Raw genomic sequence first — 20,067 nt, 5'->3', positions numbered from 1 at the left:
CAAAGAGAGGGTTTCTCTCCCCCTACCCCCCCCCCCCCCTCTTGGTTTATTTATTCGATTTCACGCCATGCCGGCCAAAATGGCCCCTTCCTTGCATCCAAAACTACTTCATACCCTTTTGCAGCGAGGCAGATTCTCACAGAGAGCCATGAAAGGGCCCTTTGGAAGGGCTGGGGTGTGTTTTTCGCCAGGCATTCACAGGAAGTGTGAGCATCGGATTCAGTAAGTTTCGCTGTTGCTCACGTTGTGGGAACCAGTGCGGGTTGTAAAGATTCTCCTCACTTGCACTGGAGAAAGAGGACAAATATGTGGTTTGGAGAACCTCAGGGGGTTCTTCTGTGACCCTTTACCGTTCATTGAATGCTAAAGTACCAGCAAGTAAACAGCACTGTTTGTTTAAAGCGGGAAAATCAACTTTAGGCAGGATGCTGTTAGTCCTAACATGTGCTGAGACATTTAACTGGAGGAAGGCCTGGTGATTTAATGTCCGAGGATGTCCTGGACAAAGGCAGAGATGACATCCTATAGTTTAACAATATTCTGTCGCTTACTACACTATATGTCAGAATGGATGAGTTGGTTTCATCAGATACTATTAGTCCGCAAAGTAGCTACATTTACATGCAACTAAATAATCTGTTAGTAATCAGATTTATGGCTCAATCTTAGTGAAAAGCCTTTATATAAACATCTCACTCAGTTCAATTGAACTCTATCTGAATTAAATTTTGAACAGATTGAAAGAGGTTGTTTAGACATGAAATAATCTGATCATTAGGAAAAAATGAGCATTCAAAAATACCTTGTGCAGATGTGCAGTTTATAATAAATTCTCTATTTACATACTTTTTACTTCTTACAAATGAGCATATGTTTATTTACGGTCAGTTGAAGAGACTGAATATTGACAAAATATTTGCTAAAAAGGCTTTTCTAAAATATTTTACAGCTTTCCTTTTAGGTATGTCATCAAGCCAAAAACAACGATTATACTCGTGGTAGCTCTGGTGACAAAGTCCGGATTGCAAAGTTTAGGGTTCATATCATAGATTGTAAAAAAAGATGGACGACGCAACGCCGCTTCCTTCCATTGTAATGAACTGAAGCCAAAATGGGCCGATGAATGGGCGCTGACACGTTACGTAATACGTCAAAAAAAAAAAAAAAGTTTGGAGCCTGGGCATGCGCAGAAGGAATCGTCAGTGGAGCCGGAGGCGGAGTCGCGGTATCAAACTTCCGCCCAGACGACTGCGTCATCATTCATGTATTTTAAATAGACTATAAAAATTATACACAATTTAAAATTCTACCTATAAAATAATAGGCTATTCTGTTTCTAGAGCAATAATATTTTTGAAACAGCAAATTCAGTAGATAAATTCAATACAATATGCCACTAGAAACAACTCAAAATCGTCAGAAACAGTCCTGCCATTTTAAATCAAGTTCAACTAACGTTACAGGAGATCGATTGCTGTAATTAGAGTAGGCTATCATTAGTTTTGTCCTGCTAATTATTATTTTATACCCATAAAAATAATAAGTAACTGCCAGATAACGATCACCTGCTTTTTCCCGACATGGTTAACATTAGGTGTGTTATCTTAACTAATAACATTTATTAATTGGCTTATGAAGCCCACATTTAATGTTACAGAAAAAAGTTCAGTGATCTGTCAGATCCTGTAGGTCAGTTAGTACAGTTTACTGCTGAACAGCTCATTTTGTTAGTGTTAAATAACAAAGAAATCGAAAATTAATAGTTAGTTATACATCAACATTCTCCGCTTGAAGCTCCGACAGTCCTCAGACAAGCTGTCAATCAACTGCGAATCATGACGACACGCCCCATTTTTATAGCATCAAATTGCTAGCTAAAATCTAAATTATCACAAAAACCGAACAATTGAATGTATATCAGCGTGATAACAACCATCTTTATTTTTAAGTTTTCACTGAAGTTTCATTCGACTGCATTGAGAGGGTGGGGTTTATTACCTGTACTGCATCCAGCCTCCAGGGGGCGATCAAAGAGCCCGCGGCTTCTCTTTTCAGGACGTATGAGACACACCCGGTTCATATAAAAAGAATTTCCAAAATCTGAAATCAGATTTGATTAATTCAGATTGATGGAAATTAGTACATGTAAACATACCTAGTGTTGCAATGCATACATGCAGTCCTGTAATGCCCACTTTTCACAGTCCAATCAATTGATGGGTGGCTCAATATCATGTTCCAGTCTGACAAATCAGACTGGTGTCATTGTAAATACTTCGGTATTAATACGTAACATTTAGAGGTACGAAATGTACATTTTTGTACATTTGGATAGATTCTGAAATGTACTATATATGGACGTATTGACAACAAACTTAAACATTAAGGGCCCTATAATACACCCGGCGCAATGCGACGCAGGGCGCAGCGCAAGTGTGTTTGCTAGTTTGCGTCCGGCGCCTTTCGCGTTTTCCCGTTCAGCGCCGCGTCCTTAAATTAGTAAATGCATTTGCGCCAGTTAGTGCGCCCATGGGCGTGCTGGTCTAAAAAAGAGGTGTGTTCAGGCGCACTGTCGGCGCATTGCTATTTTAAGGAGCTGAAAATAGACTGCGCCATAGACCAACTCAAACCTGGTCTAAAGTCTAAAGTCAATGGCGCAATATTTTTTTGTTAGAGCGCGTTGGTAGAAACTGCGCCTCTGGGCGTGTCCACAGTGCGCGTTGACTTTGCTTATTACACACAGGGATGCGCATCACACAAACATGCCAAATATTAAAAACAAAAGGATTACAGTGTAAAAGAATATTATTGTGTAGGCTACATAAATATAAAAATGTAATGATGAATAGTCATTGCGTGTATTAGAATTAGGCTACCTATTTTCAATTCAACCTATTACTAACTAACAAATTCCGCAATGTAAATAGCAATCCGCCATGGCGCGAGCGCATCTCGCTCTTAAAGGGAATGGGAGATGACACTCTGATTGGTTTATTGAACGTTACGCCCATTACTCATTAAGAGAATAGGGACAACCCATTTCAAAAATGCGCCCCGGCGCACGGACCGTTTTTCCGTCGTTAAAATAGCAAAAGTGGATTTGGACACGCCCTGAGTGCACCTGCGCCGTGCGCTTTACACTTTGCGTTTAGATCGTTAAAATAGGGCCCTAAGTATTTATAGCTAAAAAACATAAAATATATACGAATATTTTATATCATAAAGATATTTGTATAAATGCCCTTTTACCATTTTTATAGATTCATTTTATATCCCTTTACCCTACCCCCAAACCCAAACAAATATATTTTATAGAGAATTTAAAAAGTTATATAAAATGTAACGAACAGAAATGTATAGGAAAATTACCACATTACTAACAATATAGCATTAAAAAGATTTTGAGCAGCTAATCCCACTCCTACCTCTAAACCTACCCATATCATTTTCTTAAAAAAAATAAATAAATTGTACAGTTAAAGAAATAAAGTGTAATCACAATAAATTACTTATTGCAAAAATGTTAAAAGCGGTACCAAAAGTATAGTACAAATGATAGCTATAATAGTTTTGTATGGGGTACAGAGCAGAATTTAAGTTATTAATTGCTGAAAATGTTATCCTGATTCACTCCGTGAAGGCGTGCACTTCTCATTAATGCACATCAACCAAAGCGTAACATGTCGCAATTTGTGACGAACCAGGCGAGAGCCAATGAGCGTTTGATATCACTGTCGTAAAGCTTCTTGAGGCGGCAATGTTTGAATTTATAACGAGTGCATGATTTGATGTTTTCGGTCACTGTTGAGAATGGAGATGAAGATCACTGAATAAAAGCTTGAATTTGGTTCTGTTCCTCCTTATTCTAAAGAACAGCTCACTAATAAAATGTATTACTTTTGTGGATTTATGTTGCATTTTTGGTGTATTTTATGGTTCTATTGTCAGTCGCATGTTTGAACATCTGTAAAGTTGTTCATACGTAAATAATTAATTTCAGTGCTGTCAATACATCAACATTGTACATTCCAGTGTTTATGGAAATGTAAGTATATATATATATATATATATATATATATATATATATATATATATATATATAGTATACAGTCCAAAAGTTTGGAACCACTAAGATTTTTAATGTTTTTAAAAGAAGTTTCGTCTGCTCACCAAGGCTACATTTATTTAACTAAAAATACAGTAAAAAACAGTAATATTGTGAAATATTATTACAATTTAAAATAACTGTGTACTATTTAAATATATTTGACAAAGTAATTTATTCCTGTGATGCAAAGCTGATTTTTCAGCATCGTTACTCCAGTCTTCAGTGTCACATGATCCTTCAGAAATCATTCTAATATGCTGATTTGCTGCTCAATAAACATTTATGATTATTTTCAATGTTGAAAACAGTTGTGTACTTTTTTTTCAGGATTCCTTGATGAATAGAAAGTTCAAAAGAACAGCATTTATCTGAAATACAAAGCTTCTGTAGCATTATACACTACCGTTCAAAAGTTTGGGGTCAGTAAGAATTTTTATTTTTATTTTTTTGAAAAGAAATGAAAGAAATGAATACTTTTATTCAGCAAGGATGCATTAAATGGCAGTAAAGACATTTATAATGTTACAAAAGATTAGATTTCAGATAAACACTGTTCTTTTGAACTTTCTATTCATCAAATAATCCTGAAAAAAAATATTGTACACAAATATTTTGTACAATTGTACGCATTAAATGTTTCTTGAGCAGCAGATCAGCATATTAGAATGATTTCTGAAGGATCATGTGACACTGAAGACTGGAGTAATGATGCTGAAAATTCAGCTTTGCCATCACAGGAATAAATTACTTTGTGAAATATATTCAAATAGAAAACAGTTATTTTAAATTGTAATAATATTTCACAATATTACTGTTTTTTACTGTATTTTTAATTAAATAAATGTAGCCTTGGTGAGCAGACGAAACTTCTTTTAAAAACATTAAAAATCTTAGTGGTTCCAAACTTTTGGACTGTACTGTATATATATATATATATATATATATATATATATATATATATATATATATATATATATATATATATATATATATATATATATATATATATATATATATATATATATATACACGTATATATTATATAATATATAATATATACGTGTGGTAGAACCACACTTTACATAAAATAAATATGAATACTCATGTTGGACAAAAAATAGAGTAGGCATGAGGTGGGTTAGTTATGGCATCATTTAAGTTATTGACAGTACATGATAAGTTAGAGTTGTGCAGTCTGGTGGATCCTGATAATTCAGATGACTTTGGGTTTTAATAGGTTAAACTTTTGATTATTTACTTTGTATTTTCTTCAAACTGTCCTAGTTTTTTAGAACACCAGAGTTCACTTCATTGTTGTGCATTTAAAACTCCTCTTCATTGTTGTTACTGTAGAATTATTGCTGAATGAAAGTGACTTTTAGGCAAATTGAGTGGTAGGAAAGCTCTGTGTCTGCAGAAATGTCTACTGTCTACTTCCAGTCTGAACGCTGAAGCATTCAGTTTTCTTATTCAGTTGTCTGATGATACTACTTTAAATTTATATTTAAATTCACATTTTTACACTCAAGCATTGTTGCTGATATTCAGAGCATGCTATATTTACATTTACTGGAGATGATTTGTGGGTGTAACTGTGAATGTGTGTAAATGTGAAACATTCTTGTTTGATGTGTCAATATACAGTAGTCATACCCTGAAGGAGAGAGAACTTTAACATGCTTTTATATCACTTTAGCCCATTGGTAGTAGTGTAAGACATACTATTATTCACTTTGGTTCTAGCTTTTTAGTGTAAACCATCTGATCATAAAATCAGCAAACCTTTGCTGCTTCATTTTGTACAGGCTTAATTCCAGTAAATTGGGCCATGTTTGTTTTGACAGTCACCTCAAGTCAAAAAGTGGCCCAGTTTTCCTGTATTCACACTATAATGCATGATCCTTATTAAAAAGATCACCATCTAATTTTATTTAAAGGATCTTAGGACTTTAGAAAATATCAAAATAATCAAAAAATGGTTATCTTGCCCAGACCATGATATGACCTGTAGGCTTTACAGTAGTAGGTTCAGCTTCAGGTTCAAGAGCAAGTTGCTCTTGTACATATTGTTCTGGTACCGTCTGTAAAAACAGCACATCACTGTTTTTTGAATATCTCACTTCTGTTTCTCCGTTTGATTAGTAGGAATCACATGCTACAGTGAATGCTTAGAAGTGTGCCTTAATGCTTTTTGCATTTCTGCTTTTTCATCATCTGAAGCTTCCCTTATGTTGTTAAGCAATTTGTGCTCTCCCGGACCACTGTTTTCTGACTGATTTTGATTGGAATTTGACAAGCTCTTGCATAAAATGGGGTCTCAGCTGTTATTTTATTTGATTATTTTGAGCTCACTGTTATCAACAAATTGGCTCAGTACAGAGCTAACAATTAGGCCTGTGCGATAAAATAACGTTAATTATCGCAATATAATTTTCCTCTATAAAATCATAATTAAAGTTCATTAAGTGTTCGACATAATGTTTATGCATATGCACTGTAAATAATGCTGTGCATGTGTGTTGCAGACTTTCACACTGGTGCCAGTACCAATTTGCCCAACTAATAAGCACTGCCATTTCTTTTTTATTATTAAGCTATATCAGTTTTTGTGCATTTGTATAATACTAAATTAGGCTGGTGTTTTTCATAACAAATACCATAAAGACAATATAGTTACACTGCCCTCCAAAAGTTTGAAAATGCCCTAGAGAAGTGGGGTTTTGGATGAATCCTTTTTAATTGGTGATAATTTTGCACCGATAAGGGACAACACAAACTATGAAAACATATTTTATTACATAAACAGTTTATACATAGAAAAATCTTACATTTTTGATTCATCGAAATATCCACCATTAGCAGCTATCTGACCTAAACTGAGTTCTAATTGGTTCATTGTATTCTAAACTTAACTGGCAATATCAAGGTGTGCTGACCCAAAAATCTTTTACATACCTGGGCCAAGTTTAAACCAGTAACCAGGTATCACAGCCGGCAAAGGGGCATGTCTGACTTTGACATGTATATATTGCTATTATTATGTAATCAAAATGAAAATTATTATTGCTGGTCTTCAATGATAATGTCAAGTTACTTTAATGTATTTGGACCAAAAAATGATAAGGATTTATGCTGATATCGTCCAAAACCACACTTTGTCAGGGGTGTTTCCAAACTTTTGGAGGGCAGTGTACATTTTACCATGGTAGTGAGATGCAATGCGTGGTTTTACCTATGGTTAACATGATCCAAATACTATGGAAGACCAAATTTTCCCTATAAAATTTTAGCCTTTAAAAATTAGGTTTTTACAATTTTTACAGATGTTACTGTTTTTGTTAATGAACATAAATTTACATCTGCATTCTAACTCAAGCTAACTGCTTCGTCATCTCAAGCTACTGTCAAGTGTGCATTTCTGTGGGACAGGATTTGACATTTGTCTTGATATTTATTGATATGGACTGATAGGAAAATTTTATCCTGATAATAAGTGCTATGACTTGTTTTAGTAAATGATTTGAAGGGGCTGTCTTGTTTAAAGAAATTGCTGAGTTTACCCTAGTTTCACAATCAGAAGTTTAAAAAGGCCATGTTGCAATAGCCAGACTTGTCCCTTATTTCAATAGACTGCCACTGTATTTGCCCTGTGTGACAGACTTCACGTGCTTTTAAGTTGCATGTGGTTAAAACAGGATCTCAATGACACGTAAGAGAATATTCTAGTAGTAATCAAATAGGTCAGTGTCCGGACTCCCCACTGTTTCGCTGTAAAATATATTTGTCCACAATTAACCAAGGTTCATTTTTAAAGTGAAATAATGATGTGACTTTTGATGATATTGTAATCAATATCCCAGTACACATTGATTGTCCACCATACTTTTTTTCTGCTGTGTCTGTGGCCTGGTGCTGGTAGGTCAACCAGAACAGTGCTAGCCTCGACGTCTGCTAGTGGCAGAAGTGGTGGCAGCAGGCTCTTGACCCTCAGTCCTGTTGGGAGAGGTTGAAGTCCATGACAGCATATGGCCAGTCTGGTTTGGTCCACCTTACTGTCTGACCATCTTTGCCTGACTGCTTCACATCAAACAAAAGGCTTGTTGCCCATGTCTGACCTTCTGTCTTTCCACAGTTAAGCGCCTCTGGTGGGTTAGATCTCCAGTTATATCTCCGTTGGTCAGATCTCTTTTAGCATAATTGTGCAAATAATAGTGTGAATTCAGTGTTTTGCTCTGTAAAATGATGTTTTGTGTCTCTCACAGGAGCTTTACTTCCCTCACATCAAGAATGGCTACAAACACACTATTCCCTAAAGGTTTGAAGTCTTTGAGCCTGAACTTTACCTCAGTCAGTGTGTCGAATGGATTTGCGAGTCTGAGATATACTTCAACGTTGATCGGAACCCATATTTGTCCACTCTGCCGCAAGTTGTTTCTCTGGCATGCACTGGCCTAATTCTCTGCGCTGAGAGGCGCTGACCACACAAAGCTTCTTCACACCGCACCGTTTCCTATCTAGAGTCATATCCTTCCTCTTTTTGTTTTTCGTAAAGAGGACTCAACATTATTTCTCCCTTCCTCACCAAGTTTCACCTCAGTTCATCCAGTGCTCTGATTTTGGGTGGTGTTCTTACTAAAAGATATTAAAGAACTCATTTCTCATTTCATAATTACACTTAACGTTTACCAAACACTGGAAAGTGAAAACCGTATAATCTTATGTATGCTGCAGTATGCACTATATATCTCTTTTGTTTCTGAAATATTATTAATTATAGCCATAGCCATAATTACACTAAACATTTCAAAGAGTTGAATTTTACATTATCACTTCACATCGCTGTGTCACATGATCTCATCAAGTTTCATGTTTGTTTTTGTAATGTTTTTTGGGGGGCGTTTTTGCCTTTATTATGATAGGTGTCTATTATGATAGGCATCTGAAAGTGTTAATTATCTTGCTAATTATCTTGTCAATAGAGGCCTCACTGAGCCAACGGATTTTATCAAAAATATCTTAATTTGTGTTCCAAAGATGAACGAAGGTCTTACGGGTGTAGAACGACGTGAGGGTGAGTAATTAAAGGTGCTAAAGAGGATCTTTTCGTCGACTGAGAAACCAAAGACTGTTATTGAGTTTTTGAAATGAGCGCATGCGTAAGAACAGCCCCCCTCCTTCACAGCTCATTTCGAGGGAACGCCTCCCAAAACTCGTGCACGAGTATTGGAACACGAGTGTTTACCACCGGCATTCGCTGTGTCGTGTTAGTGGATTCATTATGTCGGACTCACCGCAGGTAACTCATAATCTGCAGTTGTTACTCCTGTCTCCTGACAAAAACATTGCATGCGGCGCCTGTGGATTGTGGAAAGTTACTGGAGCGCGCAGCCATGCTCTTCTCTCACAAGGAATGTCATGGCAGTGATTGACAAGCCAGAGGGTCAATCCGCGCACGTCTTTCACAAGGAACGTAATGGCAGTGATTGACAAGCCAGAGGGCCAATCGTTTACGCGATGAACGCGTAAACGATTGGCTGATGTTTTTAAGGCCCTACCTCGTGCACAGATGATGTATATTAATATTATTCCTTTCAGTGCACCTAATAAATAGTCTTTTATCAGTTAGTAAAGACAGTTTCAAGTAATATTGCAAAAATGTATAAAACAAAACATCCCCTTTAGCACCTTTAATGACAGAATTTTCATTTTTGGGTGAACTAACCCTTTAACATTTTGTATACTGATGTGCCAAGAGATCAAAAAATCACAGTTGATATTACTTCTGGTTCATCCAGCACACTGAAAATGAAAGTTTTGTGCATATACTGTACTTTTTTATTTAGATTATGCTAGTGTGCTATTTCAAACAGCCAGTCTAATACATTTTCATTTGTCCGTACTTGCAGAAGGCAGCACATTGGCATTGCTAATATCGGTTAATTGAGTTGCAGTGGTGTTTGTTTATCAGAGAGGGACTAAGTGGTGTGTCTGTTTGCATGATAATGAAAGACTCTCGTCTGTGAGAGAGGCCGTAAAGGAGGTCATTGGAGTGGCCGATCGCCGTTTAGTGTCAGAGCGCTCAAAGAGCAAGCAAGTGTGACAGAAATGGCTCTTCAGGCAGAGCTGTGCTGGACGAAAGTGAATGGATTTCACTCATGTCCTTCTCTCAGCTCTGAGACTCTGGTATAGATCTGCCCATGTGTCGTTAACTGAACTGCTGCTGGTTGTATCTGCACCTCAGCTGGTTCAGTTGCATCTGAAAGGTTGATGATAATGCTGATTTTGGGTCATACTTAGATTTACATTTGAGGTATGTTCATAAATATAAAAAATGAAAATCAATTCCAGGGGCAAATACTGCAAAATGTACATTTTATGAACCTGTTTTGAATAAATATTCCGGGTTAATGCTGAAGTTAAAGTCATATTTTAGTCTTGTCACCACTGAAAATATTTTTACTTCCTCAATTTGTAAAAACAAACCAAAAACGTGCTGACAGATATGCACTTAACATTAATGTTTTGAGGAAATTATTTGCTAATTAGTGCTTAACTCGTATACGAAAATTCCTTGAAATGTACACATGATTCCTAGGAAGGCACTGCTGTAAAAGATATTGCCATGACTACAGGCCCTATAACTACGCCACAAGTACATTTACTTTACATTGATATTCTGTCCAGGCACATCCATTCCAAAGGAGCTTACAGGAATGTGTGAAAAACTGCAGTGGACATCATACATGGCTGTGGTTTCTCAGATGCACTACAAAACCCCCATAAACCACCACAAACGAGTGCATATTCAGTGCATTTTGTGTGTTTATGCGTGTAAGTCTTACTTCACAGTTTCCATGCGGTATGTTTATTGGCACTGGTCCATTCTCAATACAAGGGTGAAAGGCTGTGCAAGCTTACGAACCATTTTTTTCCCCCCATTCTATCTCAATAATGACAATCATTGTTTGATAAAGCACTAATTTAAAGGAAAGCCATCTAAACAATGAACAGTGTTGATGTATTGTGTGTGGGAAACAGCAGCCTTTTTGTTACGGAAAAGGTTTGTTCTGCCTTTTCCTTCCTGAAATGCAAGAGGCCAAGGTCTCGCTCCTGTCATTGAATTAGTCTCAGTGTTTGGTTAAGGTCACCCTGTGTTGCAGGTGGCAAAATTATAATGTCCGTTTCCTGGCAAAGCATTTCATTGAGGGGGGAAAAGAGTCTACGAACAGCTTGTTTCCTTTGTGGGGACATATGGACACATTCATGCTCTTCTACATCTAATAGCCTGTGGCTATTCTACTGTGTGTAACTCTATTCCCCTGTCTCTCTTACCAGCTGGACAGAACAGATAGTCACAGTCTTCAAATATGTAAACCTCATCAGAGTGCTTACGATTACTAGTTATATAGTAGTTATATATACATTTTAATATATTTAAATGTACTAAAATTTATTAAACTATAATTGTATAAATAAACAAAATGAAATCATCTGACTTGAGATGCATATATCCTAATATATTAAGATATATATTAAAATATTAATGTTTTATTATTTTAATATATGTTAAGTTTGACTTGTTTGTTTTAATATATAAATATAATTATGTAACTATTATCTCAGTTTAAAGTTCTATATTATCATTTTTTTATACAATCACTCTATTTTTCTCAGACTGGCAGACTTTTGCTGAGAGTTTCATCTCTCAAACTTATTTGTGATTTTTTTTTTCTTTTTTTTGTATGTGCAATTTAGTCTTTTTCAATTGTCCCCCATTGCGGTTTTCCCCGTTCTCCTCTACAAATGCATCTGTCATGTCTGAAGTCTGCACACACTGAAGTTTCCATTTGAGAACATAATCAGAGTAATATGTAGTCCTCTCAGTTTTATTCTGGCTCTTTTTTTTTTATTGAGATGAAATGAAACATGGGCTCATCTGATTACTGGAAGAGATTGAAATCACAACAAAATTGCTTGTAAATGACGTGCAATATTTCATTAGCTCAGTGCCTTATACCTCTTTGAATCGGGATGAATGAATTCATTTTTCATTTCGCACACATGCCCCCGGTCGCACCTGTCATCCTCTGTTGCTGACTTCACACTCTCCGTTGCCCAGAGAAACAGTAACAGTTGCCATGGAATCACAACGTAGCCTTGTAGTGTTTGTTTATTTACATGAATTTTTTGACGTAAGCACGAGAGTGATGCTGGAAAAGGCCAGAGAAGAGCAAATCAGAAGAGAAAATAAAACTCTTAATGGTGAAGTGTGTCTTTTTTTTCAATATTATCATTTTTCATATCCCAGCTTAATGTGCAGAGAGGGCTCTAAGTAACCCTGAAAAGTGTAAACATTGTGATTCGGTGGAGCTATTAAAACATTTTTGTTGAGAATTCTGTCCAGCTGAACACAGTAACACTGGCTCGACCAATGGCGTGAGTTTAGGGGCAGGGCTGACTGATTGGAAATGGGGAGAGAGTTATAGTTTTAATCTGTTCATTATATTTTAAAATATTGGAAAATCTATCTCCATTTGTGTCATCCAAACACCCTTGTTATCCTTCACATCCTTCTTTCTGGTTGTGGTGCAGTTTGGAGATGTACATCCTGTCTCTTACTCCACCAGCCCCTCTTGATGAATGTGGATGGGCCATATGAGAGATTAAATTAGCGCATGCCTAAGGGAGACACCCCCCCCCCCCCACTGCCTCAGGAGCTGCAATGAACACGACCACCATCATCACCACCCATATTACACTTTGTGTCAGTTACAAATGTGTTCAGGGCCTACTTCAGACAAGCTAAACATTGCCTTCAACAATGATTTCACAAACATTATTGTGCTTAATGCTGCGTTCACGCCATGTCGTAATTACCGTAGGCTCGAGATGACAAGTGATGTTCTATTCGGAGCTGTTCACATCCTCGGACTGGGAATTATGCATTTCTATTGTGGCACTATCAACGCCTAGGCCTAAATGAATCTGCAGTGGTCAGCTGGTACAGCGGTCACGTCGTACAAGTAGGAGCTCTCAGAAAATTCCAATCTTATAAACTGTAATTACGAGCTCTACAAGGAATTGAATGTTTTTTACAAGTTGAAATCTCGAAATTATGGTGATTTCAACATGGCATGTTTAACTACTATGTGGCATTTAAAGGGTTAGTTCACCCAAAAATGAAAATTCTGTCATTTATTACTTACCCTCATGTCGTTCCACACCCGTAAGACCTTCGTTAATCTTCTGAACACAAATTAAGATATTTTAGTTGAAATCCGATGGCTCCGTGAGGCCTCCATAGGAAGCAATGACACTTCCTCTCTCAAGATCCATAAAGGTACTAGAAACATATTTAAATCAGTTCATGTGAGTACAGTGGTTCAATATTAATATTTTAAAGCGACGAGAATATTTTTGGTGAGCCAAAAAACAAAAAACAAAATAACGACTTATTTAGTGATGGCCGATTTCAAAACAAGCTTCAGGAAGCTTCGGAGCACAAATTAATCAGTGTATCGAATCATGATTCAGATCACGTGTCAAACTGCCAACGGCTGAAATCACGTGACTTTGGCGCTCCGAACAGCAGTTTCGACACACTTATTCATCTGTGCTCCGATGCTTCCTGAAGCATTGTTTTGAAATCGGCCATCACTAAATAAGTCGTTATTTTGTTTTTTTGGCGCTCCAAAAATATTCTCGTCACTTTGTAATATTAATATTGAACCACTGTACTTGCATGAACTGATTTAAATATGTTTTTAGTACCTTTATGGATCTTGAGAGAGGAAGTGTCATTGCTCCATATGGAGGCCTCACAGAGCCATCGGATTTCAACTAAAATATCTTAATCTGTGTTCCGAAGATTAACGAAGGTCTTACGGGTGTGGAACGGCATGAGGGTGAGTAATAAATGACATAATATTCATTTTTGGGTGAACTAACCCTTTAAATGGAAAGTTCACCCAAAAATTAAAATTCTGTCATCATGTTTTCACCTTCATGTTGTATGACTTAATTTCTTCTGCAGAACACAGAGATATTTTGGATTTTTAAGAATGTTTTGACTGTTTTTGAGGTCCAAAACAATGAATAGACAAACACTAAGAACATTCTTCAAAATATCTTCTTTTATGTTCAACACAAGATAGAAAGTACACTGTAAAAAATCAAAAGTTGAGAAAACTTAAAAGTTTAAGGCAACAAACTTCAGCAGATTTTTGAGTTTTCTCCACCTTTTTTTTTTTTGTATAAACTGAATACAACAAGTTGAGAAAACTCAAAAATCTGCTGAAGTTTGTTGCCTTAAACTTTTAAGTTTTCTCAACTTTTGATTTTTTTTTTTTTTTACAGTGTAATACAGAGTGAATAAATGATTACAGAATCCCTTTAAGTTGAATCAAGTGTTTCTTAAGTGCGAGCATGTGATTTCAGATGGTGTTTACAGCTAAATGTGTTTGAGAGTCCTTACAAACAAACACTCTTAGGAGCATAAGCAGGCATGGTAAATGTCTTCCAGAGATGCAGAAGTGTGACTGAGAGTCAGTCTGTCATTATCAGAGGGATGCCATGGGGTGGCGAGTGCTTCTCATTAGCAAACTTTTCGTCCTGTCATTGTGGTAAAGGAAAAAGAGGCGTGATAGCCTGCATTAAAGGTCTCGTTCGCCTTTAAAATCCATGAGAGAAGGATGAATAAGATTGACAAAATAATGAGAGATTTTTCTACCGAAACAATCAACCATATGCTGACACACAAAATAACCTCACATGCTAATAAAAGAATCAAAGAAAGATGGAATGAAAAAAACGACAATAGTCATGTGGCAAAGGTGAAAACGCTCAGGATAAGTCTTTAGCTGTGTCGTGTTGCTGTGGGTAACCGTCGGAGACAATAGCTGGAGTGACAGGTAATTTAACAGACACTAGGGCGGAATGAGTCGAGCGCGCCGTTAGCAGATCGGCTCATTGCTGCTGCCGCTGCTGATGAGAAGCGTTTTACAGAGCTAGAATTAGAAACAGTCAGTGAGTGGCAGACTCTCTTTCTCTGAGGGAGACTTCTAAAACTGTGCAAATCAGTGATGAAGATATTTATAATTCTCTGTCAACCCTCTACTTTGGATTTTTGGTGAATCAATACTATAATTAAATGTGCCTGTCTACAGCTATTTTACTCATCAATATGTAAATATGTATATGTAAGTTGTTCTCAACCAGGGGCCTCAGCAAACTTCCAGGGGGTCATCATAATGACTTAAAATGATTTCAAATAAGTCATAACAAGCATTAAAATATGCTAAAACAACTAAAAATCAAGGCATTTCTTATTTTAGTTCACCTCCTTAACCATTTTCTTTAAAGAACTAGGCTTCCCACTGTCTTGGAAAAACCTTTTTATATATGATTTCTAGACCTGGAAAAAGTAATGTAAATAAATAGAATCTCCATTGGCATTTTTATAAAGAATATGTTTCTAGTTATGCCAAGCTCGAAAATATTTCATGGAGTAGAAATTGTGAATTAAAAAAAAAAGTCCAGCTGTCAAATATTGTTGTTGACAATGCGGGGCCCGGAGTCAAAAAGGTTGAGAACCACTCATAGTTATGTTTGTACAATGTATGAGATGGGGCCCTTCTCATGGTTTACAGGGAGCTTTTCGAGATTTGCCATCCTCCACTGATGATGACTGAACGTTTACAATGAGTTTGAACAGCTTTGCCATATTTACATACAGTAAATGTTGATATAAATTGTTACTTTGAGTTTTGTGTTGCTGATTTGATTTCTGTGTTTATGCTTTTGTGTGCATGTTTGTGTAGCTGGCCTCCCATTCTTTCATTGTTGGCACATAGTCTATTTACACAGCAGGGTATAAGTTTCTGATAATTTGTCTATGACACTTCTGTTTTTTTTTTCTCTCTTAATGTGAACTAAACCATTTCCAGACAGTACAGGGCATACATAGTTTGACTTCACACTGTTGTGTGTGTTTGTCACGAAAGCTGAATGTTGTGTCTCCTGTTAGATATGCAGACAGAAAAGGGTGTCAACCTACAGGAAGTGTACAACTTCAAAAAATGAACTAAAGTGTGGCGACCATAGAAATCTGCCCCACCTTTTTCACACTGCAGTGATTCCACATGTAAACACTAACGTTTTTTTTTTTTTCTCTTTGTCTCTCTCTATTTTTGCAAATCAACAGGCTTTTCTCCAGAGAATTAGGCAGACCTCAGAAAACCAACAATGTCTCACTCCAGAGCAGGTCAAGGTAAATCACCATTAACCCTTTATATGCAGAATTATTATTATTATTATTTAAAATATTCATTGGTTCCAAAAAGTATTTGGACACATACATTTCTCAAAACGTGTGGAAACAGCCATTTTGCAATTTAAACAAATGGAGTAAGTGTACATGATCCACTAACGTTTAATACTTTCATTCTGCACTTTTGTAATATTTTCATTCAAAACCCAACAAACTTCTTTATAATTCATGAACACCAATTAGTTTGATATTTTGTGACATTTTCAAATGTGGCTTTTTGAAGAGAAAAATGTCAAGAGCCTTCCCTCTTGCAGAAAAATTAGCATTTATTTTTGATGATTTTCTTAAAATTTGTCTCTTACTTTCACACAGATCTTGTTTTCCAACATTGAGTCCATTTTGGAGGTCCATTCTGACTTTCTTTCCACTCTGGATGCCAGTTTGCAGCCTGAACCCCAGGCGCACCATTCTCTCGGACATGTGTTCCTCCAGTTTGTGAGTCCCTGAGATTACATTTGAAATCATCTTTGAACTAATGCTGCTTAGTAGTTGATTTATTATGATTTGAGTTTTTTAGTCAAGCAAACCATAAATATCTTTTTTCCAATATATCCCAGTGTGGGATTGTTCCTAGTATCCTAAATCTGCATGCTCTTAAAATACTATCAGCCCTGAGACCATCTCCCTCCCTGTGGTCCTTCTGAAAAAGTGTATAAACAAAGAACTTGTCCTACATGTGACCAGTAGTTCAATAAAAAGTAGTTTAATGCATAAAATGTTTCTGTCAGAGACACTGAATTCCAATTTTTGCAACAATTGTTCAATTGCTTCCTACAATTAAAGCTTCTTTAATTGTAAACTATTCTGTATAAATGTAAAATATTTTTCCCTATCTGAAAATATGATAATAATGAAAATGGTGATATTCAGTGATTTGATTCATTTCTTTTCAGTTATGGCTGCCAGCAGCAGTCCAGTATTTTTTAAAGCAATGAAAATTAAATCTGCCGCTTTAACTCTATCCATGGTTCTCACAAGAAGTGTTTTGGGTTTGGCATGTGTATGTGACCTTCGACCAAGTTCACTGAAACATTCTGAGGTTTTAACCTCAAACTAGAGTGAATTTCCTCTTAATTGGGCTGGCTGTGTATGTATGTGTGTATTTTGGATGAACGGTGTTATAAAGCATATGCCAGAGCAGATGTTCTCCTCGTTCATGGATGAGGGTGTGTGATGCTGCCAAACTCTCTCATTACAGGTGCTGTGGTCTGGAGCCCTGAGGGCCCAACCAGAGTACTGACACACACACATATACACACTGCATATGCACTAAACCCTACATAGACATATACACACATACATTTATAGACAAATTAAGAGGGTGAAAAGAGAAATCATTAAAATTTAGATGTATTGTAAAGAGAAAAACAACCACACACTGCCTCTGGAGTCCCGGTATTGTATTCATATTCTGTCAGGATGCCTCAAGCACCCTCAGCTGTCAGGATTCACATCATCCCTGTCAAGGTTACTGTGCCTACACTGATTGTTCCTGTGGAGCTTGGATAAATGACATCCTACCTTCACCACATGCATCTTTAATAAACTGTCACCCAGCCCTGAATTCTTCTGGACTTTCTAACCAGACTTATCTATATTATGATTTTATTTTATTTTATTTTATTTTATTTTATTTTATTTTATTTTATTTTATTTTATTTTATTTACTTTTATTTATTTTATTTATTTTATTTTATTTATTTACTTTATTTACTTTATTTATTTTATTTTTGTATTCTTTTATATTTTATGTCTTTTATATTTTATTTTACTTTTTATATTTATTTTTGTATTTAATTTTTCATTTTTTTTTTTATTTTACCCTTGTGTACAGCTGGCATGATTAATCAAGTTTTTATTTGTTTATAATTTTTTTATAAACAAAAATATATATATATTTTTTAAAGTTTATTTTACTCATACTTCCGCTATTTAATAGTTTTGATATTTTAAAACTGTAATAATCAATAATGACTAGGCGTGTGTCTCAATCAGCTCCCTGGTCAGGTCACTGATCAGGAAGTCGGCCACATTCATTTAAAACAGCTGATTGAAACGCAGGGTAACCTAATAGATTCGTAATTACTGCATGCTGGGATCAAAGATGTGCACTGCTCACTTTTAAGTGCCTGAAAATGAGTTGCTTTTCTTTTTTCAGCTTGCAGCTTCCTATTTCCACCTAGCTTTTGCGACCCATAGAGAAGGTGTGGCTTTCAGGCAAAGCCTATGCACTTCGATTTCACTTCCTGTGTTGTTTCGAATAATGTAGGGCAGAATGACAGTGCCTTGTTGCGTCTCTGGCAGTTTCACTACCTGAAATCACCCCCTTAAGTCACTTCTCAGCTCTGTATTTGAGAAAACAGTTAAAGACGGCAAAGACAGCTTCAGATATTCATTATCTGTTTAGTGTTTCCTATATGAACTGAACAGGGCTGTTGCTACAATTCACAGGGTCTAGGAGTGGACTCCCTTCATCAGAGGGCCTGCCAGCCTGGGACAAAATTCATCCCTGAACATGAGATTTAGAAATGGGAATGTGCAAAATCAGACCAAAACCAAAACATTTATATAAATCTGATAGGGATAGTCTCATTTGCACCAAAAAAGAAAACATTTGATGAAGAGTGTTTTGAAGTGTGACTCTCTTCTCTCCACTTCAGAGGGACCGTTTCTCAGTGTATGGGGAGTACTGTAGTAACCATGAGAAAGCACTAAGACTACTGATGGAGCTTAACAAGATCCCTCATGTACGGACTTTCCTGCTGGTAAGCACCTTTTATATCATTTTTCAGAGGAACAAGTCTAGTTCTTTTCATTACGTCATATTCTGATGAAGATCCCTCACACATGAGTCTTGTCACAGATTAGTTTCACATCTGTAGCCATGAAACAGATTTCATTAGTGATTAGAGCAAATTAAAATTGGTTGATAAGTTTGCCACAGGAAATAAATTGATCTCCAAACCTTATTGAAGTGAAACTGATACCTGAACTTATTTAACTGTACAAACCAGGATGTGAGATGGTGCCTTTCATCACTTTCCATGGAAACCCACTATATTCTCAACATGAATTGTTTTAAAGAGCTGTTACACAAATCAGATCATGTTTGTTTTTTCAGCACCTCATGTTGTTAGGAGGTAAGAAGAGCACAGATGTTCCTCTTGAGGGGTATCTTCTCTCTCCCATCCAGAGGATCTGTAAATACCCTTTGCTACTGAAGGTATGGCTTCTCTTTTTCCTCTATAAGGCATTTCAGGCATGTGCATTATGGGTTATATTGTTTTTTCTTTACAACAATATGATCATCTTGCATATATATAGTTGTAGCTACTTTTTATGTATGACAGTAGAAGCAAACCTAAAATAAGCATGAAATGACATTCACAACACATTTTACTTCCCTAATATGAAATTTCTATGTAAAGCTGGATATTTGAGAAAAAACTGTAGGGTCGGACTTGGCTTTATCCATTAGGATTTAAAAACAAACTAGGTGTTACATACCAGAATGGAGTCATACCTGAATTTGAGTTAGCTAAAAAAAAAAAAAAAAAGAATAATAATAATCTAAGTGGCTATTTTGCTATTTGTTAACATTATCCAGAAGCATCTACGGCCTTGATAATGT

The 20,067-nt window shown here is 36.2% G+C and overlaps 1 protein-coding gene across 1 annotated transcript in view; it reads left to right on the top strand.

Moving 5' to 3' along the window:
- Positions 1-20,067, top strand: part of prex1 (phosphatidylinositol-3,4,5-trisphosphate-dependent Rac exchange factor 1) — a 92,944-nt gene that overhangs the window by 11,611 nt on the left and 61,266 nt on the right. The window contains exons 2-5 of the mRNA XM_048209920.1: positions 16,311-16,376; positions 16,749-16,871; positions 19,097-19,201; positions 19,558-19,659. Coding sequence (XP_048065877.1) covers positions 16,311-16,376; positions 16,749-16,871; positions 19,097-19,201; positions 19,558-19,659 — 396 coding nt within the window. The remainder of the gene's footprint in view (positions 1-16,310; positions 16,377-16,748; positions 16,872-19,096; positions 19,202-19,557; positions 19,660-20,067) is intronic.

The sequence above is a fragment of the Megalobrama amblycephala genome, linkage group LG12 (genome assembly GCF_018812025.1).
Source record: "Megalobrama amblycephala isolate DHTTF-2021 linkage group LG12, ASM1881202v1, whole genome shotgun sequence".
Taxonomy (NCBI): Eukaryota; Metazoa; Chordata; class Actinopteri; order Cypriniformes; family Xenocyprididae; genus Megalobrama; species Megalobrama amblycephala.
This window is presented reverse-complemented; position numbering and strand designations above follow the sequence as displayed.